The 27,163-nt window shown below is 34.3% G+C and overlaps 1 protein-coding gene across 7 annotated transcripts; it reads left to right on the top strand.

Annotated features, from left to right (window-relative positions):
- The first annotated feature begins 425 nt into the window (after positions 1–425).
- On the top strand, positions 426–27,163 carry LOC105220016 (eukaryotic translation initiation factor 4 gamma 3). Of its 7 annotated transcripts, none has more exons than XM_029045543.2 (18): positions 426–566; positions 7,280–7,451; positions 7,518–7,682; positions 8,264–8,944; positions 10,205–10,834; positions 10,921–11,026; positions 11,088–11,202; positions 11,397–11,446; positions 21,564–22,985; positions 23,070–24,355; positions 24,460–24,691; positions 24,760–24,926; positions 25,000–25,465; positions 25,536–25,756; positions 25,818–25,964; positions 26,033–26,255; positions 26,333–26,434; positions 26,500–27,163. In XM_029045543.2, exons 3-18 carry the CDS (start codon positions 7,602–7,604, stop codon positions 26,571–26,573), a joined length of 6,003 nt encoding a protein of 2,000 aa, XP_028901376.1. In that variant the 5' UTR covers positions 426–566; positions 7,280–7,451; positions 7,518–7,601; the 3' UTR covers positions 26,574–27,163. The 7 variants fall into 7 exon arrangements, with proteins under 7 accessions (XP_028901376.1, XP_028901379.1, XP_028901377.1 ...); XM_029045546.2 differs by having other exon boundaries at positions 430–570; XM_029045544.2 differs by lacking the exon at positions 426–566 and adding an exon at positions 4,531–4,687.

Raw genomic sequence — 27,163 nt, 5'->3', positions numbered from 1 at the left:
AACCTGCTTATATGTGAACGTGCTATTACACAATTATTGCTACAAAGATGCCTTCGTCAAGAAAATTTCTTGCATTTATCACCAAAATGGATTCATAAGATTCATGTTCCATAAAATGCACTGCTTGTGTACAATTTCGTAAAAGGGAATAATTCACTCATTTCAGCTTTATTCGTCCATTATTTTAAAATTTTAATACTTCTAATTTGAAAATTGGAGAACTCTGCACACAACTGATCACTTTTTGATCATCGCGTGATCAACATGGATGCAAGTTCTTTCCTGTGTAACGCCAACGTAAGGCGCAGTTATTGGCCGTCTGGCATTGCTATTACGTTCTATCTTGTGTAGGAAGACCCATTACACATTTCAGCGCTATTGGCAACCACGTTTATCGATGCTTATTAATATCGATACCATTATCTGAAGCTTTATTTACGGAGTAATCTATAACACGTTGTTGTTCGCGACGTTTTTTCTTTAGAAGTTTTGTATATAAAACATTTTACATCGCTTTATACGAATATCCATATATAAATATACATACGAAATATGCGGTTTTGTGTGTGAGTACGTTAGTAACGTTAGTTGGTATAAGTGCTGTGATAATTATTGAATTGAAATTGTTTTATAACAAATGTGATTTACTTAAGATTTGGTTTACCTAGAAACTTTATCAGAATTTAAGGAAAAAAGATTTAACATATTTTTAAATGAAAAACCAAATTGTGAAATAACATGATAATATGGAAATTGTGATTTATCCAATTTACAAGTTTGCACTAAAATTAGTTTTTTTATATTTTTTTACTTGTTTATAGTTACTTTATTCTCCCTTCACAAAGGTATGTAGCAACAAGATAACACAAAAATTAAAACATAACCTAATATATTTCTTCCTACATATTGAATTGTGAAACATGATTAACAATGTTGAGAATATCCCTTTCGATATTGGAGTATTGTGTGGAAGGGGCATATAAAACAATTTAATGATATGTGAGAAGCAATGTACCCCATATCGGAGAGACCACATTGATATTATGCCAAATTGTATGTAGTTGTGGATCATAAGGATAACTGATTTATAATCTTGTTTTAAAGATACATCAAGTTAAAGTACATACTGGAAATTAAATTTCGAAAGTATTTGGCAGAACTATCACTGATATATAATCAAATATTTATTTAAGAAAAGTCTGATGTCCTATGTTATTGGGTATTTTTTACCTGGGTTGGCTTTAGTATACTATCCCAGGCTTTCGGTAATAAAATGGGTATCGTTCTGTTTATTTTTATTCTTTTTATTTTTGCGAAATATTTGATGTGGCAACACTGATAACTTGTCAACCTGCAACCCTTTTTGCTATTTTTTTAAGGAAGATTTGTGTAAAATGTTAAATATTTATTTACAGCCATTTTCGTCATAATTTTTATAAAATAAATATGCAGAAACAATGTGGTGAAGTGTAAGTGTAAAGTGCATAATTTTAATAAAATATTCAGTATATATTGCGAAAATTCAAGATAAAAGTAGCACTTTTTTCAACTTTAATATTGCGAATATCTCGAAAACTATAAGTCAGCTGCATATGTATATATATTCTTAATCTAGAGTACCTCCTCTTTCCAACGATACCCATTTTATTACCGAAAGCCTGGGATAGTATACTAAAGTTTCCCCTTTACCTGTTTTATCTCGTTTTTTAAGTGATTGGTGATTTTCATCATTACTTCTACTACTAAATTTAAGATAAAGTTTCAGAGTTATATTATAATTTTAGCGATAAATAAACTCTGATTATTCTCATATAATTTAATTTGCTTATATATAAGAAGTTTGGAAATTAAAATTTTGATGAAATTAAGTTCATGTTATATTTGAATATTGCATATACCACCAATTATTTTATGCATATATGAGGTTTTCAATGAAGGATTACTTTTTGCGGAGTTGGCCTTTCCGACAGCTGTTACCAGCTGATTTATACTCAATTTACAATTCTTTAATAGACATACACTGGAATAATGTTTATTGCTGGCATACGGCCACGATTGGTGCAAATAGTTGTCGAGAATTGGGTCTCTTGACTGGAAATCATTCGAGCCACTTCTAAAACATAACGTCAAACCCTTATCTATATGATATATCTAAATTCTTCCATAACATTAAACTATATTCGCAAAATTTTTCATAAAAGCCAACAGTTGTCGAAAATTGGGTCTCTTGACTGGAAACCAATCGAGCCACTTCTAAAACATAACGTCAAACCCTTATCTATATGCTGAATCTTAATTCTTCCATAAAATTAACTATATTCGCAAAATTTTTCATAACAGCCACACGTCTAAAAAAATACGATTCAATTAAATTTCAAATATTCCTTAACTCTATAAATGACAGCTCGCTGTCAACAAAATTAACTGCCACTTCTAAAATATAACGTCAAACCCTTATCCAAATTCTTCCATAACATTAAACTATATTCGCAAAATTATTCATAACAGCCACACGTCTAAAAAAACGATTCAATTAAATTTGCAATATTTCTTAACGCTATAAATGACAGCTCGCTGCCATCAAAATTAACTAAAATATCAAGCAAAGAACATACGCCACATTTATAAAATTTGTTGTATTTAACAAATGCATCAGCAAAGTTAGTGATGCGCAGATTGCTTTTTTTGCGTATTTATCGCGCAGGTTTACCATAAGGAATACGATACTTTATCAAAGTTTGTGCAACTGCGTTTGGGAATGTGATACTATGTTCGAATGCAAAGCAAAATACATTTAGGGAGTCAGCCATAGTTTGTGAAATATTTGTATTTAAAAGTCCATTTTTTCTATAAGTATCACTTAGTATTTCACACACTTTAACGCAATTTTCTCACATTTTTCACTTCACATATTGAAAATTACACTGTTTACATTCAATTTAATTAAAATTTTACATTTATTTAAGGTTTTTAAGTATAAATTACCTATTTTAAAAATCTCTTAGCACACTAATACCTGAAAAGGTTTCTGTGTTTACAATTATGCGGAAACCGAGCGTTGCCACTTCTTGGAAACTATATGTGAAGGATTTTGTATTACTGCGTTTTATTTATTTGAATATCATAGGTCTCTGTCATATAACTTTCTCCTCCATCAAATATGTAGATATAATAATCTTTCTAGGATGTCTTAAGTTTTTTCGCGTAGAACTCTTTCCGAGTTTGCGGTCTTCGGCCACGCTTAAAAAAAAATAACCCTGGTCAAGCCAAACCCAGGAGTGTTCTAAGTTTTTTCACGTAGAACTCCATTCTGCACTGGCTGCCTTCGGCCGCACTTTGGAAAAAATAACACAGGTCGAGCCAAAACGAGGAGTGTTCGAAGCTTTTTCGCATGGAACTCCGTTCTGCACTGGCTGACTTCGGCCGCACTTTGAAGAAATAACCCTGGTCGAGCCAAAACGAGGAGTGTTCGAATTGTTTTCGCGTAGAACTCCATTCTGATGTGGAGGCCTTCGGCCGCGCTTTCAAAAATATACCCTGGGTGACCCAACTCATGTGTTAGCAATATAAACATTATTCTCAATATGATTTTTTAATATTTATTTTGTTCAATAAAAGAAGAGGAAGTTTGGCAAAAAAAAGGAGGCATATTTGCGAAATCCCTCATATATGGAATCTCATTGTGGCAGCGCTCGTTTTTCGCATAATTGTAAACATATAGATCTTGGGGAAATATTAGAGGGAAAAGTGATTTTTACAATAAATAATTTTTGCTTAAAAACCTTAAATAAATTTAAAATGTGATTTTAATTGAATGTTAGCAGTGTAATTAAAAATATTTTAAGTGAAAAAAGTGCGTAAAATGTGTTAAAGTGTGGGAAACTGCGTAATGAACTTTTTGTTTTTTTTATCTTTAAGCCCGAAGATCTCGAAAACTAGGCTTCTGCCTATAACCCTATATATTTTTTAATCTTCTTTCCAACGGTACCTTGAGATCGCGGAGCCAAAGAAATCGGAATTGTGCCCGTTATTCAATAGTATCTTCCATGTTGGTCGTCTGCACAGTATATCTGTTTTTGCCTATCAACTGTCATTTTAAGCGGCAAATATTAGTCATATCAAAACAAAATTTTATGAGTTCTTTCATTTCATGATATAAGCATTTGAACGCCAACCAATGCTTTAGAAGTTGCCGAAGAGATAAAAAATCAAAAGGTGTTTTTATATTGAGACAGTACGCCGACAACGCGTAAGTGCATTCCAATGATGTTACCTCTACAACGAGTTTACCGAAGTGAAAAATTAGCTGTCAAAGTATCGCAGTGAAGGATTATGGCAGCCATATATACCTAGATATAACACCTGACATATATTGCTGTCATTGAGCAATAACGTATCTCAATTGGCAATACGTAATCTGACTCGCTATATGTGACTAAATATAAACGTTTGACTGTGGAGATTGCTGGTAATCATATGTAACACTCAAAGTATCGATAAATATAAGCCACATTTTCTTCGTGTGAACACCAACATAAGAATTTGACATTCGGTGGCAACTACATCGATAAGTGTATTTATTGCTCAAACTTTCGGTGTGGCATCACCGTGGGTGTGATTGTGACTGCTAACAAAAAAAAAAAACCTACTTGGTGTACAACGTCTCGTGTTATAGTGTAAACGTCTGGTGAGTGTTGCATCCCTTGATGTGATAGTGATTTCAATAGATTAATTTCGCATTTGTGATTTTGTGTAAGGAGAGGTAAATTATTCTAAGACATACTTCGTTTGGCAGCAACAAGTATTAATAACAAATATTTTCGGTATTAGAAAGGTGTTATAAGGTTTTGCAAAACTCCATCAATTTATAGTGTAGTGTAATTTGGATAAACATAAAAATGTATGTTTTCAAACTGTCGTTGCATGCTTTTCTGCCACGTGTAACACGTATTCGATTGAATGCGAAAAAAATTATATAGTGTGTATGTAGTTGCTTTGTTGGCTAATAACGTTGAACGCATTGACTATGTACGTCGCAGATTTTAATACTTATTTGCACTCATGTGATAATATACCTCACAGATTAATGATATACTGTAAAATTGCTTGTGTAACATGTGCAAATTTTAATAATTGTTCGCTTTTTTTCTTGAAATTAAGGCCGTTCATGTTTTAGAATATATGTTTTAATTTGATATTTTTCATATTCAACTTCATATAAGGTTTAAATTTAATCAACGTGTACGGCAATATTATTTCACAGTTAATCTAGTTCGCTAAATTTAAATGCATCTTGATAATACTAAACGAACACCTTTAAAACGGTATAATATTTTTATTTTTCTAGTCTTCCATTTTTCTTCGTTTGTATGGTTCAAAACGTTAAAATGTATTTCAATTATAGTTCCAGTGACTTAATATACCGCGGATATCGGTTTGTTTTCTCGAGATAAATATCCGAGTTTTGTACTGCTGCATCATAAATCTTCCATAGAGTTGGTACCATATAATTGATGTGTATATGCAAGAAAGAAATTTTAATAAATAAGTAGTGCAGAGTATTAAATGAAACAGTACAGTAGATGTATCTGGTAAATATAAAAAGTGCAATTTTTTCATCAAAAACAATATAAAATAAAAAATCTATATATTATTATACATAAGAACCGCTTCTGTCACCGTATAACTATCTTAATTCCGGATTTTGTTGCTATTTATACTTTTTTTCAAATTATTTCAGAGAAGCTATCTAAGAGACCACTGAAAAAATTAAACGCATATTTGAAGCCCTAAGTTTGCATTAATCATCACAAAATAGTTTGTTACGTTCCTATTTCTTTTGCGAAGAATTCATTGGCACGATTCCGATTACTTTGGCGGTCGGGGTTTGACAACTCCGATCGGTATAAAGGCTCTCCAGAGCTGGAATATATATAAATATTATTGATTCGACTTGGATTGGACCGAGCGTTGCCACATGTTAGAAACCATAGATGATAGATTTTTTAATGACTGTGTTTTATATATTTGCATTTCATGGTTTTTTGTTGTAGAACTTTCTTCTGAATCAAGTATGTATATAAAAAATCTTTCCAGGGATGTCCGAAGTTTTTTTTTCGCGAAGAACTTTCTGCACTGGCGGGCTTCGGCCGTGCTCCAAAAAAATTACCCTGGTCGAGCCAAAACCAGGTGTGTTCGAAGTGTTTTGCGTAGAACTACTTTCTGGTCAAGCCAACACAAGTGTTAGCAAAATAAGAGACTGTCCTTGATATGATTTTTTAAAATTAATTTTGTTAAATAAAAGAAGAGAAATTTTGGCAAAACTAGCTGCGGTACCTATAACCCTATATATTTTTTAATCGGTGCCCTCAGATCGCGGCGCCATAGTAATCGGAATTGTGCCAATTCATTTAACATTTTAAATTATTTTGCGTAAACTGCAACATAAACTAGGTCCATCGGACGCTTTTTAAAGAAAATTGTAGTTGTCACAAACCGGAGTTTATCAAGTGTGATTATTTTTTAACATCTAACATGATCTTTTAATGTAATTATAAATTATAATAAAAACGAATATAAACAGTTCTTCGTTATTAGAAAGGAAAAATTGTTTGCTGTTTGGTAAAACGTTAATAATTGTATGGAAGTTATTTTTACACTAAAGAATATTAAATAGTAATATAGTTACGTGAAGTGTTTAAAGACAAAAAATGTATTAATGGGAAATTATCATAAATTGAGAGCTACTTTACATGCTAGTAGTGTTTGCTAGTCTTTCGCGGCTAATTTCAAACAAGCACCGAAGTAAAGTGACACTTGGGCAACTTCGTACTGAAGTGGATACAATTCAAATTTCTTTGACGCTGCGATCTTATGTATGGCCGGATAGAGAAGAACTTTCTATTTAAAATTATGATATATGATATGATATGAAATAGTATTTTACGTATATAAATGTGTGGACTTCTAAAAATAAAAATATGTAAGACTATAATTCTGAGCAACTTTATATACATATATTCGTTATCTGGAGAGCTTCCTCTATCGGCAAATACCACTTTTAACCAAAAATTTATTGTCACACTGTGTTGTCGGGTCTCCGTGCCTACCGACCGTTTCACTTTGAGTCCATCCTTATAAATTATATGAATAAAATATGAATTTAAATTAATCTTTAGTTAAAACATTATTTTGTCCCTTTTATAATATATGCAGACTTAATTTATTGTTTATGGCGCTAGTTGATTAAAAATATCTATTCTTACACTTTACATTCTAGTTAAAACAACATAAATTGAAGAAAGCTGAAATATAAAAAAAAATTGTATCCTAACTGTATTAAAGTCATAATTATAAAAAATCACCAAAAGGAAACCGTGGGAAATTATTTGTGCTCCAAAAACTTGCCCATTTGTAAAGAAGAAATTATAAATTTTTCGTTTGTAATTAAGGTAAGTGTATTTCATAGAATTGTGTGTAGTTTTACATTATACTCTTCAACGTAATATCTTTAATAGATGGTTATGTAGCTGCATCACTCGGAAGTCATCTTTAACCCCTTAAAGTGGGACGCTACAAAATCTGTGTTAATCATACACGGTATGCAAAAAACGGCTTCTTTCGGACCGTCAGTTCAACCAAACATTTCGAAAGCCATGCAGTCACAACCCACACAAAACATGGTGAGTTTTAAATATAAACAATATATATTGCAAAAAAACGCGAAGAGTAAAATTTTATATAAATTTCGCGATGTAATTTCTTCATTAGTAAATTCGTTTTAAGCATTAACCATTTTAAATTATTTAATTTTAGATAAGTTTATAATAATTTGAGTTTATGTTTGGGCAGTGCTCACTGTATAACCATCAGTATATGCTAAGGTTTTCAGGGGGTATTTAATAATTTTATTTATTAATACATTATGCTTTAAGTGACCAATGTTTGTTTTGCTTTAGTACGAACTTAATTATTGTACATAATTATGAACTCTTGTTGAAATTCGGCCAACCACCCACACTCGAATTGTTAAACATCTGCACACAACTTATTTTCACAGTGTTTAGTTAATTATACATTTTTTTTATAAAAAACGATATTAGTACAGAAGAACTGCTAAACATAATATTTTTTATCCCAGAATATTTCATTTAAGCAAGTTCATTTATTTATCAATTAGCTTCGTTGCTGATAGAAGAAAGAAAACTCAAAATTATGTGCAAACAACTACACATACGTTTGAAAATTTACTTTGCTTTTATAGATTATGGCGGCAAATAAAAAGAAAAAATATCAACAAGCTCCGCCACCAAAGCAATCGCAACAGCAAAATAATCAGCAATTTCAAATTAATAGTTCATACAATGTTGTAACATTGTTGAAAACTTCTCCTATTGCACAGAAACAGCAACAAAATTCGCATGCAGCACAGATAGTCCAACAAAGTTACGCAAATGTTGTTAACAGATCTATACCGCCGGAGATAAGTAACAGCCAAATTAACACGGAATATAATATGAAGAGCGGGACGCTATACAATGTAAAACATCGCAGCATTAGTAATTGTAATAATAATAAAACTACTATGATCGATGTCACTCATACGAAAGGATTTGTTAGCCCAACCGATTTTGGCGTTGGGGCCAATATTAATGGTGTACTCATTACCGGAATACATATAGCGAATGGTAGCAATATTAATGGATGCGGTGAAAATGGTAGCAATGGTGGTAGTACTGGTGGCGGCTTGGTTGCATTAACGAATAGCCAAACGTCTCATGGCAGTACGTTAGGTATAGCGCTAGGTGGGACAGGTGGAACAGGCGGAACTGCTTATACACATGAAAAAAAACTTGTCGGTGTGAATATCGGTTGTGACGATAATAGGAAATACGATTATAACAATAAGTTGTTGCCTAACAATAACTATCAATCCACACAAGAGGTATGCTAGGTGTTTAAAAATTACGTTTTTATATAACAATGTATGACAAATATTTTAATTGCGTAAAAGAAAATAGGGTTTACGATATGAAATTATAAATCGTTTACAATTGTTTCGATTTCAAGCAATATATGTCTGTTTTGTGTAAAGTTTTCGTTTGGAGGACATTATTGAGTTCGGTTTTTCTTTTTGGATTTGGCAGTCCAAATGTTGTAGTAGTGCGTAGAATTCACGCTCTATATCCCCAGGTCGCTCTATATCTGTCGGCAGTGGTCGGCTCCGAAAACATATTAGATGCCCTGTACAATAAAAAAACGTAAAAACGAATAAGGACATCATCGCCGTTTTAGCGGCGTTCTAATACAGGGTACATGTTCATATATTTCCGTTTTGTGGCTTAACGTATAAGTAATCTTATTTATTACGCATGATGAAACACTTTCAAATGGTATAATATTGAATTAATAAAACTATACTTTAAAATCGGTTTTTTTTTTCGGTGTGGATCAAATCATTTTTTTCTGGATATGGGACCAATCTAAAGTTTTCATTGAGATTGAGTCACAAGTATTAAAAAAGTGTATTCTCTGTTTTTGAAGTTAGCCTCAAAAATCGAAATATTTGGATTCGATTCCCAGGAGATTCATGTACAGTGTAAGTAAAAATTCTACTCCGTTAGCCACCAAAATCGAAATATTTGTCTTCGAATTTCGAAAGTAATTAATCTACATCGTGTGATTAACAATAATGTTTTTCCATGAGCCTATCTTTAAAGTTCGAAAGCAAATAGTGCGATTTTGGCGGCTTACTTCTCAAAACGGCGAAGTATTTTTTCTTCTCACTTCTGACTCAATCTCGCAGAAAAATTTATTGTGGTGCAATAACCAGCCGAATGTTGTACAGTGTATTAATTGTTAGAGAGCTTTCTTCAAGCAACACACGAACGTTGCTTTGCTTTGTACCAGTTCTTCCTAAGAGTTTTCATATTACTTCTTCAGCACATAATACTTGCACAGATGTTAAACTAAATGTGACTAATTACTTCACGTTAGTGTATAAATTTTATTTTAATGTAGTGTAAGTAATAGTAATAGTATATATAAAGTAATAGTATAAAAATTATCCTATGTAGAACAGCATTGCAAATCCTTTTTATGTTTATATTTTTGAGTTTGAAGTAGGGTAGTAATTATATTTTTTATTTCTATTGACTCATCAATATCTGTTTGAATTGTATTATTTGTAATTCCATTTATGCAGTTTGTTCAACAAACCGTTACCAACAGTTCCAGCCAAGTACATTCAAATTCGGGAGCTAGTTTATATCGAGGACCTTCCGCTAGTCCGGCGCCCCGCAATGGCGCTCGTCATGTTCCGATGCAAGCTATGTATCCACAAGCAATGCATCAAGGCGTTGTAGTACAGCCATTTCCACAGTATCAGCGTCAAACTTTTCCTGCGCCGTACGCACAATACCCACAACCCTTGCAGCCAAACTATCAATATACGTATCCATCGTACTACCCTGTTCCTACACAACGCGGTGCCGTAGGTGTTAGTACAGGTGTTGGTGTTGGTAGTCCAATGGCAGTGCAGCCAGGACCTAATGGACCAATGTCAGCACCCCCAGGTGCAACACAAACACAAATGCCGTTGGCGCCCGGAACGGTATTAACTGCTGGTGCCGTGCCTCCTGGAGCTAATCCAACAGTATTGGGCGTTGCCCCAAATCCTAATGGACAACAAGTTGCCGTACAATCAATTGTAGGTGTTGTACAAACGACAGTTCCCACACAATCTAGCCAAAAGTCGACTCGTCGTCGTACTCATGCTATCAAAATCATTGATCCATCCACAAATAAGGACATCTTTGAAGATGATGGAAAAAAGGTAGAGTTCATTGATATTTGCATAATCTATAAAGATACTTATATATGTACCTATTTATATATATGTTTATATGTTTTTTTCTATAGCCATCAGCCAGTACAGAAATTGAATATCCAGAACCAAATTTGTATGCCCCACCACCTATTGTTATGGCCGAGCGGCTGCGTAATATACCATATGACATGATGGGGGGTAGGTATCATACAAGTATAACTATGTACATAAATCTACAAGTAATCTGTATATGTTTTAGATATGACACAAATGTCACGGGATGGCACCCTTAATCCGACTCCAATAGTTTCGGCAATATCAGATGGCCCTTCCGTGGAAATTATACCAGCAGTTCATAAACCACGAGGCAAAAAGTAAGTTTCTTACGTGTTATGAGTTGGTTGACAGTAGTAGTAAGAATAGTGTCGCAATCAAATTGCATCCGTTTTAAATTCAGTGAATAAATTTAGCTGGGTAGTTGAGAATTGCTTTTATTGCTTTTAGATGAATTTCATCTAAGCATCATTCTTTGCACATATAAGTGACCCTATCTATGCTTTATTTTCAGAATTCTTCCAATCATAAATCCAAAAGATGGGAATTCTGTACACCCTACAGGTGAGTAAATCTAAACATAAATGTTATAGTTAGGTGCAATCGTTAACTCATATAATAAGGTATAAAGGTATTATTTGGCTGTGATTTCACACGTATAAAATTATATGTATGTTAATATTTAAAATAATAGCCTGATGTGTTCATCAATCCAATCATGGAGTTTTAAATTAGAGAAATTAGGTAAGAGAGCAACTTTGTGACAGGTTCATTGCGAGATCTTACAAATTATTTAGACTGGTATAGGCAGTTCAACAACATCGAAATTGACTTTATCCAATATCGTCGTAAAATATATATACTTATCAGTGGACCAGAAATTATTTGTATCAACAAGACCCGTTTTCAATGTATCAAAAATCGGTATCACGTGCGAAATGAGTGCGTAAGATCTGTTTAAATTGTGTATAGCTTCTATGAATTGATTAAGAACTGATACACAGGTATCTATCTTTTCATTTTTTGCTCGATATATTGGGAATAATATGGTCGTTAGCATACCATCTTTTAGTTTTAAATATCTTCCGCATATTTTATTACAACGGGAACAGTCTTCTATAAGATGAAGAATTAATCTAATAGCCTAGATAATATTTAGGTGACAGACGGCAGCAAAGCGAGTTATATACTCCCATAAACAGCTGATTGGCAAGTAACATTTCCATTTTGGTAAAATAAAATTCAATAGAAAGCGAATATTGCGGTTGTTAGCCACACAATTAGTACTAAATCACTAATTACTTCAAAAATATACATAAATACGTTATTATTAGAACTTCCATTTTAGAAAAATTTAGCTATTTCATTGCGTGCATATGTTTTTGTTTACGTTTAATTGAAAAACAGCTGTCAGTATTGCATATTTTCATTCACAATAGGTTAAAAGCGGCTATGTTTAACAATGTTGCCAACGAAAAAGTCACGAACTCCCACTAACTTTCTAAAATTTTGAGGATTAAATGGGAGTTAGCAAACGGAGTTAACTGAGATAACTCTCGAATTAACCCCGATTAAAGCAGTTAATCCGAATTAACGCCGCCGTCTGTCAGGGAGCAATAATTGATTATTAGAAGTTTGGCGATATACTAACACTTGCACGTCGAAATTTTCAATAATTTAAACCTGGCAAAGCTTTGGCACGCTTCAATTTTGTGCCGACATCTCCTATTTTGGAATATCTGAAACTTGTTTGAAATAGCATCGCCAATTCGAAGCCTACGCATTTTAAAAGCGCGTTTAAGTGGTTGAACTGTTTCTTTATGCTATGCCAGGTTAAGATGTTGAAGTCAGTCAAAAAATCTAAAATTGTTTATTATTATAAAATATGGCTGTATACCTATAAAAAATGCACATAGATCTGACCATTTACGTATATTTGAAATCCGCTAACATAGCTTCAGGAATGTTTAATTCAATTTGATATATTTATACTCTTGCAACATGTTGCACAGAGATATAGCCTGCGCATTGCGGTCGTTTGTAATATCTTAAAATAATCGATATATATAGAGTATATAGTAATCAGAATAACGAGACGGAAAAATTGAGATATCTTATCGAATCTTGGTGTACATGCTTTTTAGCTTTATGATGCGGGTACAGAGCAGCTCTTTGTTGTGAGCATAAATCAAGTTAAATATTAATGTAAATGTTGAATTAAAGCTACTAATTCACTCTATATAAAGTAAATATGAATAGAACAACAATTTGGTGTGAAGTTTTAATGGATAAAAAGTTACCAGTCTTGTGTAAAATTCATTATAAATCAAGCATGGACATAACCAAAATTGTTAAATCTGTGGACATACGTATGAAAAAACTAAAAGGTATTAATCAGGTGATGAATACCTTATAAAGACTTTTAAATCGAGCCCGAATTTATGCTTTGTGTAAATTTTAGAATAAGTTAATACGTTATTTCGGGTTGATTCGGTTTTTTTCACTTTCGAATAAACTTGAGACCTTGCTATACGCTATCTATGTTCACCAACAAAGCTATGCCACTAACCAAGATGATATTCTACGACTACGGACGCTTGATGTGTCCACCGCAATATTATAGAATGGCCCTCAGTTTCCAGCTTGTTTCTTGATCTCTGTCAGTTTCCGGCATTACGTACGCTATCTTCAGAATTACATTTTTTTGTAACAAATCCGTTTTGTACATTTTTCATATGTACACAACTGTTGTTTAATCATATTTAAAAAAAACAAGAATTCTCAAGCTCCTCTTGCTTTCGCATAAATTATATTTCCTTACCGCCGCAAAGAAAATATATACCGTGAGTGAAAAAGTTAATTTACATGTTGTTTTTTTGTTTTTTTTTTTTTCAATCAAATATGTACTTTCTCATATAAAAACATAATCAACTTCATTTTTTAATACAAAAACAGTTACCGTTGAAGTTTTAAGTCTACTTAAAGGATGGTCACATTTTGCAACAATATTTGCTTAAAGATGTCGACGTATGCTTCTAATTGTGATTTTTGGCCATTTTTTCCCATTAAGCCTGTTCGAGGTCAAATTTTAAAATAAAAGTGCTTGGCAACTAATATCTCGCAATTTCAAGCTATGTAAACCAAACATTCTAGACACAGTTTTCTTTAGTATCCACCTTGACCACGGTCTATACAAATAATGTTTTGAAAACTACTAAAAGTGCGTTTGCTCACTAACGAAGCAGTATATCTTTCGAAGTATTCAACCGATTTCAAAGAATGTTAAAATACAATATTTACTTGACATCATGATGTTACCGATGGATGATGGACGATTTAAAACCATGCCAACTGCCCATATAACACATTTTTGAATTACAATGGGTTCGTTCACTTTATAATGGGCCTAATCATTGAATCCGCAGCGAGTTCGATTTCGATACGATAAAGATTTTCGGTCGAAAATGTTCATGCAATCATTGATTCCGTCGATAAACTGTTTTACCACAAAGTGAGAACGTAACCTGTTTTATCGACAAATCATCTTTTTCGTCTAACAGCGTGTCACTCTACCAAAAATAATTAAAATCGGCTCGATAACAACTTCCCTTAGCTCCTATTAATTACACGGCTCTGAAAGACTATGTATATACTTTTTGTTATACTTGTAGACTTTATGTCGAAATTATGGTTCAAATTGTGTCTTATTTGAATAGAATTCCATAAACACACTGCGAGTGTATAAAATGTGCGGTTACACCCGAACATAGCGCTTCCTTACATGCTAAAATTTAGTATTTGTTAGTAAATAATTCCGGATTGCTGAACCACATTTTTTTATTTGTCTGTTTGCCTATTAAGAGTTTTTATTTTGATTTAAACAGTTAAAATTTCTAGATATAGTCAGTCACCTAGTGTCTATCACGCACGATCTAGATTTTTTTATTTTCTAGACTGGCCTAACTTTAGTTAATTAAATTATCTGTCAATATCAATAAATAACTGAAATATTTTATGTAAATTTTTTACATAACTATCATGTTTCACAGCTTTATTTAATTATTTATTTATATCGTGTTCGCATAAGTAATACTAATTTGGTAAATCGAATGTCCTACATTTTTATAGTATATATATTTAATAATTTTAGTTGTGTACATTGTGATGCTTTAGAGTTGCCTTTATCTAACCACACATACATATGTATCTACTTGCACATCAGTACAACCATATATAGACATGTACATATGTATACATTGAACGATGATTAAAAGAGGTGTCGTATCACGAACTTCTAATCACCTATACCTTATACTATTCTATCTATTGAACACATATATGCATAATTGAGGATGATCGTACATGGTTTTATTTAGTTGTATGCTGTGTTCAAATTTCTTGTTATGCTTCAGCAAATGCTTTACTGTTTCGCTGAGTTAGTGTCTCCTAGTTGCTCCCCAAAAAATATTTCAATAGTATAGTCTTATTGCCTTTCTTTTGCATAAAACTGGTAATGATGTTATATACATATATACAATAAATTTGTGTTGTTTTTGGAACAAATTAAATAGGTTCTCCCATATGTGGTATTGATAAAATCAAACTGTGGTTAGTGTTATATATCCTTGGGGGTAATATTTCAGCAATGGGATAATTCATTCACATTTTGGATAGTGCCACATGCAGCGTATGTAATGTTCAATAATAGTGTAAACTGTATTAATTTGCCTAGTATGCTATTATATCATCACTTTTCTTGCATAGAATTTGTTGTATGTGTACATATGCACGGGTAAAGGTATATTTACATAGAAGCTGGTAATGTGTGATTTTAACGCACTTTGACCCCAACGTGTCAGTGATACTAAATTCACCATGACAACGGACATTTGTGTAACGTGAAAATAAATAAATATATAAATGCTTTTGTGTTATAAAAGTAAATTATTTGCTTCCAAATAATGTGGCAACACCTTGATTTTCCACGTGCACACAATAATCCCAAATATATCGGTGGTGTGGAGGCCATCTTGTCGTAGTGGTGCAGCAATCATATACTTTTGTGTATGAACAATGTGTTTGGGAAGTCATATGATAAATCTATGAAAAGCAACAGTAAGAAAATATGTGGATAGTGAGTAATCATAAAAGCCGAAAAAGCATATGTGGCAGCCACTCTTGTGCACAACAGCACACATGTTGGTGGTATACTCGCGTTGTACTATTTCGCTTACATAGTGCTTACAACCTTGCTCTGCACACACAGCTACATATTTACGAATTCCTGCGTATGTGGATTGTTAATGTTTAACCTATTCTTAATACATTTCAATTTAGCTGGTTCATGTCTTCAACCACACTTGTATAGTGCGATATAACGTAAAAGTAATCATGCTTATATGTAAACAAATATTCACCGGCTTATAGTATATACCATTCTTTTTTATATTTGTACCGGTATTGGAGCAACGTTCACCTACATAGAAAATATGGAATTAAGTGAGCGATTTCAGTTTATTTTAAATATTACTCAGCACGTTTCAAAATTTAAATTTCTATAAACGCTTAGTTGTAATACTAAACAATTTTTCTATGAAAGTTTAGTTAATTTATAGTGTAACTGTTGTTAGGTTAACATTTCACGGATTTTCTTTTTTTTATAATATACTAGCAGTCCCGGCCACACGTTTTTGTGGCTAAGGTATACATTAAATTAAGTTGGTCCAATCTTGGCTTCGGCGACGATATTGATTACTCGAGGTTGATTTATGTTACGCAGCATGATTACAACTCACACTACTTTTAATTGCAAAGTACAGGCAATTTTAAATAGTTTGGGATAATTGACTACGTCATCCTGGTTAGTAGCTGTGTCAACTCTCTTGGACCGAAATTCTAAATTGTCGCATTAAGATCATCGATATTTTTTTTTACCACCAATATAGGTCATTCAATCAGTCATTTATGGTTATCATATTGAGGTTTCATGCCAGGAAAACTTCTCTTTCGAGTCAATGAAGTGAAAGAAATCTGTTGGAAATGCTATTAATCCATCGAGGTGTCAACTGCCAACTACTTCTACAATCGCAATTTGGTATTGTTGCAAAAACACTCATATGTTAGTTGTTAATTGGCGATTCTTTATGTGTCGCTACAAATTAAATGATTTTAGGCATACGATTAGCCCGTCAGTAACAGTTGATCCAGGAATAATTGGAAGAGTCTGGCTAAATCACCTACTAACAGAATCCTGGCTCCACCAAAAACGTTCATCCACAATCAAGATCTTTTAAAGTCCTGTGCAGTACCTCCAACAACTTCTTGAATATTTGGAAAATTTTCGTTAAAGCGCAATTTTTGACGATTTTGCTGACTGGTGTTTCGTTCATTTGCAATTTAGGAGTAATTTCAAGGCCGAATGTGCCGTATGTTTGCCTACTAACAGGAACCAAGTCGCCCCTATTCCCGTTAACCTTGGTGGTGAAAATGAGTGAAATTGGTTCTGGAATTACATCAGCCCTCATATACTATATATGATGATTTTCTATTGGACTTTATGTCGAATATATAGGTAAAATTGTGTGTTATCTTAATAAAATTACATCAATAAATTGCGAGAGTGTAAAATGTTCGGTTGGACGTGAAATTAGCCTTTCCTTATTTTTTACAAATAGTTGTGGGCTATCGACACAACCTTATACAATTGAACAATTACAAAAAAATTTTAACAAAGCAACAATGACAACCTTCAAAATATTATTTTCTTGTTTTCTCTTTTTATATTTTTCTTGTCAACTCGAATAAAATTCTTTTACTGACATCTTCCTCGCAATTTTTCCATATTTACTCATTTTCTCATCTTTTTCTGGCCTTCCACGTATATTTCAAGACTAAAATTAGCCAGATCGGTTTGAACTTCAACAACCAATAACTTCCCGATTTTAGAAAATTCCCTATTGGACTTTATGCCGAATATATAGGTAAAATTGTGTGTTATCTTAATAAAATTACATCAATAAATTGCGAGAGTGTAAAATGTTCGGTTGGACGTGAAATTAGCCTTTCCTTATTTGTTACAAATTGTTTTGGGCAATCGACACAAGCTTATACAATTGAACAATAACAAAAATATTTTAACAAAGCAACAATGACAACCTTCAAATTATAATTTTTTGTTTTCTCTTTTATATTTTTCTTCTCAACTCGAATAAAATTCTCTTATTATTATCTTCCTCGAAATTTTTTCATATTTACTCACTTTCTAATCTTTTTCTGGCCTTCCAAGAATATTTCAAGACTAAAATTAGCCAGATCGGTTTGGCCGTTCTCGTTTTTTTGCGGCACAAACGAACAGCAATTCATTTTTATATCATATTATTATCAAGCGACAATTATTTTTAATTCCGCACAGGACCATTCAAAAATTTCAAAATTCTTAACTCGTGATATCTTTGGAATGGTATGTCAGAATCTAATAATTCAAAAAGTTATATAAAGGTTTTGAAGCGATCTTAAATAATAAATCATTTATTTCGATAAGGATTAATACTAAGGTATAAATAAAGAGCCTTTTCAAGTAGTGATATATTAATTAATTTTTTTATATAAAATCGCTTATTGTGACAAAACTATAATAGACGTTTTTTGTAGATAATGATAAGTTCTACAAAATTGTAGTACATCACTTTGTTATATTTTCAATCGTTTTCGCAGCATTCGCGATTAAAGAAAGCTTTTTGTATTTTTTTTACATTATCGGAGTTTTGGTAAGGAACCCTATTTTTTTTTTAAACTAAATATAGCCTATGTCACTCAGGGATAGTATAGCTTTCCAACGGTGAAAGAATTTTTCAAATCGGTTCAGTAGTTTCGGAGCTTATTCGACACAAAAAAACAAACATTTCCTCTTTATAATATTAAGTATAGATGAACTAATTAAACGCAAACTGCTAATTGATGAACTCCCACTATAGTGTCAGTTCGACGTTTAATTGACTTGCATTTTTTTTTGCATGTACAGCGTTTATTTTTGAGAAAATATATTAGTCTAAATGGCAGTCTGCTGGCACTATAAATATGTCACGTATTAAGTCATTGGTATTTATCCCGTACCAAGTCGTATTGCAAAATACTTAGTTATTTCAACATACCTTTGTTGAAATTATTGAAAAATTCGCTTTCGAAACAATGCCGAAAGCTTTTAGGTTAACATCGAACATGTTGTGCGAAACACAGTTTTAATTAGAGTTGTATAAATATAGTATAAATAAATGAGTTTTAGTATTTTTCATGATTATACAATATAATATATGATTGAACAATGTGATCAGTTATTTTCTACTCCCAATGTTTTGCAACTAAACAGAAACTGTGAATTTTCTCAAAATAATATAATATTATTATATATGCTATGTGCTTGTTGTATTACTAAAAGGCTATTTACCAATTAGTGAGCTGATTGAATACCGTTCGGTTATTTGTAACGTGAGGTATTACGGGGGTTGTCCCATTTGACGGCCTGTTTTTTTTAGTAATATTTTTGAGTTGTCTTTCTACTACTAGTAAATAGCTAGAGCTTTGAGTTTATTATCTGGTATTGACACAAATTTTAAGCTAAAAATTTTGTGTACAACATGAGTTACAGCGTTCTCAACAACACCCGCTTTTATAAAAATGGGCTCGCACTTCCTCCATGATACTGGTTGATTGGGTTATCGGAAACAAACAAAACGAGCGTTGTTTTGATCTGCATGACATGGACTAATTTTGAATATACCAAAAATTGGACTTTTGCTGGAGATTTGAAAAAAATTGCGTTTTTTATTGATAATAGTCCTTTCCATGTCATGTCAAGATATGATGGAAGAAAATCTGAAAAATACAGTTCAAAGAAGAGATACAGAAAAACGAGTTCTAAGTTTCCAGCTCAGCGCTTCGAACAGCTAACTGCTGTAACTCTTCTTCTTCTTGACTGGCGTAGACACCGCTTACGCGGTTATAGCCGAGTCCACAACAGCGCGTCACGCATCTCTCCTTTTGGCAGTTTGGCGCCAATTGGTAATACCAAGTGAAGACATGTCCTCCACCTGGTCCTTCCATCGGAGTGGCGGTCTCCCTCTTCCTCGGCTTCCACCAGCGGGTACTGCATGGAAAACTTTCAGTGCTGGGACACATTCCTCCATTCGAACAACATGACCCAGCCAGCGTAGCCGCTGTCTTTTTATTCGCTGGACTGGACACCGTTCACGCTTCTGCACCATAAAGTAGGACGGAAATGATGAGGTTGTTGTAGAGTTTAGTTTTTGTTCGTCGAGAGAGGACTTTACTTTTCAAGAGTGATTCTGCGTTGGATTTCACGGCTGACATTATTATCTGTGTTGATGCTGGTTCCTAGGTATAATAAATTATCTACAACTTCAAAGTTATGACTGTCAACAGTGACGTGGGAGCCAAGACACGAATGCGCTGACTTTTTGTTTGATGACAGGAGATATTTCGTCTTGTCCTCGTTCACCACCAGACCCATAAGCTTCGTTTCCTTATCCAGGCGGGAAAAAGCAGAACTAAATGCGTGGGTGTTGCCAATGATATCGATATCATCGCCGTACGCCAGTAGCTGTACACTGTTATAAAAAATTTTACCCTCTCTGTTTATCTCTGCGGCTCGAACTATTTTTTCCAACATCAGGTTAAATAAGTCACACGATAGCGAGTCACCTTGTCTGAAACCTCGTTTGGTATCGAACGGCTCGGAGAGGTCCTTACCGATCATGACGGAGCTTTTGGTGTTGCTCAACGTCAGCTTACACAGCCGTATTACTTTTGCGGGGATACCAAATTCAGACATCGCGGCATAAGGGCAGCTCCTTTTTGTGCTGTCGAAAGTAGCTTTAAAGTCGACAAATAGATGGTGTGTGGCGATCCTCTTTTTACGGGTCTTCTCCAAGATTTGGCGCATGGTGAATATCTGGTCAGTTGTTGATTTTCCAGGTCTAAAGCCACACTGATAAGGTCCAATCAGTTTGTTGACGGTGGGCTTTTGTCTTTCACACAGTACGCTCGATAGAACCTAATAAGCGATGATAAGGAGGCTTATCCCACGATAGTGTGTGCAGATTGTGGGGTCCCCTTTTTTGTGGATTGGACAGAGTACACTGAGGTTCCAATCATCGGGCATGCTTTCTTCCGACCATATTCCGCAAAGAAGCTGATGCATGCACCTTATCAGCTCTTCGCCGCCGTATTTGAATAGCTCGGCCGGCAATCCATCGGCCCTCGCCGCCTTGTTGTTCTTCAAGCGGGTAATTGCTATTCCAATTTCTTCACGGTCGGGCAATGGAACATCTGTTCCATCGTCGTCGATTGGGGAATTGGGTTCGCCATCTCCTGGTGTTGTGCTTTCACTGCCATTCAGCAGGCTGGAGAAGTGTTCCTTCCACAAACACAGTATACTCTGTCATCAACAACTAGATCACCTCTGGGGGTCCTACAGGAGAGCTGTAACTGCTTGTATAAAATGGGTATTGCTCCGACTTCTAATAGGTTTTTGGTATATATCTTACAAGCCACCGAAGCTATATGAACCAAACGTAGTTACTTAAATTGTATAATATTCTACGCCTACGTCATCTAAAAACCAAAATCTCGAAACCGAAATAAAAATGGATTTTTTTTGTTTCAGAACCGCAATCAAGTGATACATTACTATCAAGTAGGTCGTTGCAACAGCATGTGCAGTATCAGCCTCAGCCGTCAACAACGCATGTAGAAGAAGTGCCTGCGGAATCCGATTGTGTTCAACAGCAACTGCCCTTTTTACAAACCCATTCCCAACAATCACAGCACATCGTGTCACAAGCTAATACGAAAAGACAGCCAGAGCAAGGAATATCAGCAGATGCAAATGTAGTTATTACCGACCAAATTAATAGTCACGAATGCAAGGGAGTGGCTGCTGAGGACGGCAATTCTACGCAACAGCAACCAATTTCTAACGTCTCGGTGGCTACCACAGTTAACTCATCAATTAGTGTTCCAAGTTCTACAGTAGCGTCGGAAGCTAGTCAATACCCACAATCTGCAGAATTCCAACACCAACAAAACCATTTTACAACTGTTGAGGTTGGAATTGTCGAAAAGCCTGAAACTTTAAAAACGCTGAATTCCACCGGTAGCCGGGCACCTGAAATTTCGACCAATCTCGATGGTACACAACCGCAGACGACAGATATACTACCACAAAGTATGCAACTTACACAAGAAACACCAGAATTGGTAAACGAAAAACAAAATATTTCTAATGTGGACAGTAGAACCGATCAATCTGCCGAAAGTAATCATGTTGAAATTGAGCACGTTACTGAAAATGCATCTATCGAGACACAAAATCCTAGAGAATGGGAAGACGATGCTAAGGTGGTGGATTATAGCACATCAAGTTTAAATAAAACTACGGCTTCGTCGTTTAATAAAGATGAGGAAGCCGGAGACAGAGTTCAGTCTCAAATTGCACAGTCTCAGGGTTCCAGATCGCGACATTCTGAGACAGCTGCAAATGAAGGTGATGAGACAGATCGCGCGGTAGTAGCTATAAAACCAGAAGAAATTTCTGAGTCGAGGGATATAACGCTAACAACAACCGTTGAAAAATTACCAACCGAAAATTCGGCATTAGACGATACAGTCGATGAAATTAAAAATAGTAATTCTAGCAACGAAGGTAAATCGAATTCGAATGATATTACTTCTTCAGAATGTGTTGGTGATCAGTCTACAACGCAACAATCTCTGATAAGCTATAATGAGGGTCAATGGTCACCCAACAATCCGTCAGGCAAAAAACAGTATGACAAAGTGCAACTTCTAAAATTACGCGAGGCGACAGCTTCTCGTCGACAACCTGAAGTTAGTAACGTATCCATATTACCCACGCCTAATTTGATGCCATCCTTTATACGTAATCCAAAGCGTGTTCAATCTATGGTCGGTTCCCTAAGCACTAATCGTGGTGTTGCAGGAAGTATATCTGGCGCCGAAGGTTATGGAAATAAGCAGGCTTCTATGTCCGGAGTGCATGGACGTGGTAGCATGAAAGGTAAAAATGGTAATGGCAATCAAACAAGTATACCAAAATATTTACACACTTTTAGCAATACTAATATAACCTAATTCTATTTCATAACGATAGGGATGATACATGTGAACTTGTCGCTTCACCAGGATGTTAAATTAAATGAAACTGACAATGCGTGGCGTCCTAGGGTCTTGGTTAAAGGTGATGTTGAGGCCGATCCAGAGGCTAAATCGAATCGTGAGAAGGAAGAACTTGTACGCCGTGTCCGTGGCATATTAAATAAGCTTACTCCTGAAAAATTCGACGCATTAGTTGAGGAAATAATTAAACTTAAAATCGATACACCTGATAAAATGGAAGAAGTAATGGTACTTGTCTTTGAAAAGGCGATAGATGAACCAAACTTTTCCGTCTCATACGCACGTTTGTGTCATCGTTTAATTTCTGAGGTAAAGAGGAGAGACGAGCGCATGGAAAGTGGTACGAAAACTAACCTTGCACTGTTTCGCGCAGCGTTGCTCGATAAAACTGAACGCGAATTTACACAAAATGTTACAAAAAGTAAAGCAAAAGAGAAGAAACTACAGCCAATTATTGAAAAAATTGCAAAATGTAGCGATCCAACAGAAAAGGCTGAATTAGAAGCGCAGCTAGAGGAAGAGGAGCGAAAGATACGTCGCCGCTCAGGTGGCACAGTTCGTTTTATTGGAGAGCTTTTCAAAATCTCTATGCTTACCGGAAAGATTATCAACTCTTGCATTGACGCTTTATTAAATCCAAATTCTGAAGATCAGCTAGAATGTTTATGCAAGCTTTTAACAACTGTTGGCGACAAATTCGAACAAACGCCTATTAACACGAAAGAATCTACGCGTTGTTATTCGTTGGAAAAAATCATGAACCGCATGCAGGCGATAGCATCAAAAACTGACAAAGATGGTGCTAAAGTCAGTTCTCGTGTACGTTTTATGTTGCAAGACGTAATTGATTTGCGTCGGGACAAATGGCAATCTAAACGAAATGAAGCTCCTAAAACAATGGGACAAGTAGAGAAAGAAATGAAAACTGAGCAATTGTCTTCACAATATCTAAACTATGCTGGATCGGTGTCAGGCGGAGGCGGTTCTAATGGACCATCCTCGTTAGGTTCAAGTGGCAAGCGCGACGAACGAGGTGGTGGTGGTGGTAGATACAACGATAATCGCTCTGGGTACAGCGGCAGTCATAGCCAAAGGGGAGATACTGGAAGCTTAAGACGTCAGCAGCAAATTGGTGGCAACAGTGGCAATAATAGTGGCAGCGGAATGCATTTCAATTCGAATGGCGATGACAGTACATGGCATGTGCAAACTAGCAAAGGAGGAAGTCGCGTTTTGGATCCACTAAAATTGGAGGGTTTGGTTAGTATGCTTATTATACTAAAATTTTTACATATTAAATATTTATAAGCATATTAATGTAAATATTTATTTGATATTTAATAATTTAAAAATACTTTGTGCAGTCAACCGCAAATAACTTTGATAACAAAAAAATGGGCGGCGTTGGTCTCTTTGTTTGGTCAAATGGTTCAAGGCAATCATCAACACCGACGTCCACACCTACGAACTCGTTTGCAGCCTTATCTACACTTAATGATAATAGTAGAAGTAATGACAGAGATCGTGACAGAGATCGCAGTGGACCGCGTAATAAAGGATCATACAACAAGGGATCTATGGAACGTGAACGTTATGGTATAACAATAGATTGTCAACGTTTTTGAGTTATTACTTATGAGTTTTTCACTTTATTTTGTATGTAGGAATGCTTCCACGATCCGGTTCTTCACAAACGTCGCGAGAGAGCTCATCGTCTCGCGGAGCACAGCAATCACGATCCGCCTTGTCTTCGTCGACTTTACCGAAAACATCGAGCCACTCCAAATACACGCAACAGCAAATGCCATCATCCAATAGAATGTCAACTAAGGTACAAGATATTTAAAGAAAATATGTGAGAACCTAGTTATTTATATAATTATTATTCTTTCTTCATTGTTTAGCTTTCGGGTGCAGGGTCACTTTTGTATCCTCAACGTGGAATTGATTCTTACTCCCATTCAAATCAAGCTGATAATAGCAGTAGTGGGAAACCGAATCAGCCACCGGCGGCGGTGTTTGAAAAGCTCAGTGATGAAGATATTCTAGTCATAAAATCGGTTATTTCAGATATGGTAGATATAGGATCAAGCAACAAAACACTGAGAAACGGTGTAGAATCATGTATCCTGCGAGTTAGAGAGAATCAACGCAGTGCTCTTTTGTCTTATATTATGACAGATTATTTGCATTTAAGACATATTGGAAAATTGCAAAGGCGATATTTAGGAAATGTAGTTGTATACTTAATTAACAGTAATTTCATATCTGTCATACATTTTAAATTAGCTTATAAAAACTTCTGTGAAATAGCCAGTGACTTATCACTTGATATTCCTGACCTCTGGAAGTATATTATCGAATTCACAGGTATGGTATAATTACCATATAAAAGTACACATGTCAAAAATATAACCAACGATTTTTTAACGTCTTGCAGGGCCATTAATCAGCGGAAAGCATATACATATATATGATCTGTTCAACAAGCAATTAACTGAAGAGGACCCAAGTTTTGGCAAAAGGTTTTTGAAAATATATTTAGAATATTGTTTAAGTCAAATCGGTCCTAGTTTTACGCGTACAATGTGGAAGACGTCTAACAGTAAATGGACAGATTTCCTTGCAGAGAGTGACGTCCAAAGTTTTATTCAAAACAATGTGAGTAGTTGAATTTACGCCATTTTACAGTACAATCAACTTGTTTCATATTTTTAAATAGAAATTTGAATGTATCGAAAACGATAAACTACAGCCTACAATCGTTGTAACCGAGTCGAAAGAGGATTATGCCGCTACTGTTGCTGAGAGTGTGGAACACTTACTAAAGGAGGAAGCAGAGGCGGAATGTATAATAGATTACATTAACGTAAGTGTTTCTTACATGGCGCATATTTCTAACAAAAAAACAAATAAAATCATTATATATTTTTTTAGGGAAACATCGTTGATATTGATAAACACTTTATCAGGAGTTTAGCAACTAAGTTGTGTGATTTCGCGATTTCATACAGAGATAATAGTTACAAATTGGAAACTGACTGCTTCCAAAAGGTTTGCATACCTGTTCTACAGCGTTATATTGACTCAAAAGAAGAATTCGAATTGGAATGCTTATACTCCATGCAGCTTTTGGTAGCACGGTTAGAACATCCCAGAGGTAGGTGGTTTTCACAAATTTTAATGTTTATTTCATTTTTAATTTAATTTTCACTCAATAAAATTTTGATTTCGTAGGACTGCTTAGTGACCTCTTTGGGGAACTATATGATGCTGATGTAATCCCGCAAGATTCATTTATTAAATGGCGAGACTCGAAAGATCAATCAGCTGGCAAAGGTATAATAAAAAAAATATATTTTTATAGTCACAATCTTATTTAAAATCTATTGTTATTGTTATAGGTGTTGCTGTGAAAGGACTCAATCCATTTTTTACACATATACTTAGCAGTGAGACCAGCGACGAAAATAATTAATGAATGAACACAATTGCATATACAAAAGCCTTTCGATAAAGATAAAGACTATTATATTGTATGTTTAATACGTATTCAATTAGGAAGTATTTATGATACTGTACATCCATTAACACATTATTGTATGAAAACGCGGAACAAACCATAATTGATATACATACACATATATATTGCAACTTTAAGAAGAAAATTATGAAAGTTTGAGTGAAAATAAACATCTTACCTATTAAAAATGAAATAACAGGAAGTTTATATACAATATGCAAATAGTGTTATAAGCCAATCTTATATAATTTTTATCGATTCTATATTTTGGGAAACATAATTTTACGGAAATCATAAGCCTATTTAAAAGCGAATACAAATTAAGAAGAAAATAATATATAATAGATTTTAAGAAAATGAAGTTATTGATAATTGTGAAGCGTATAATACAAATGAATCATGCTAAGAACTAAAACATCTTTAAAACTTGTACTAGCATTCATTATTATATCTCTGAGAGATTAATCATGTAAAATATAATAATTAAGCTTATTGTAAAGAAGTTTTTAAAGCTAAAGCATTAACTAAACTAAAAACGAATTAAA

Source organism: Zeugodacus cucurbitae, chromosome X, assembly GCF_028554725.1.
Source record: "Zeugodacus cucurbitae isolate PBARC_wt_2022May chromosome X, idZeuCucr1.2, whole genome shotgun sequence".
Taxonomy (NCBI): domain Eukaryota; kingdom Metazoa; phylum Arthropoda; class Insecta; order Diptera; family Tephritidae; genus Zeugodacus; species Zeugodacus cucurbitae.
Note: the sequence above shows the minus strand (reverse complement) of the source record. Positions and strands in the feature narration are given on the sequence as shown.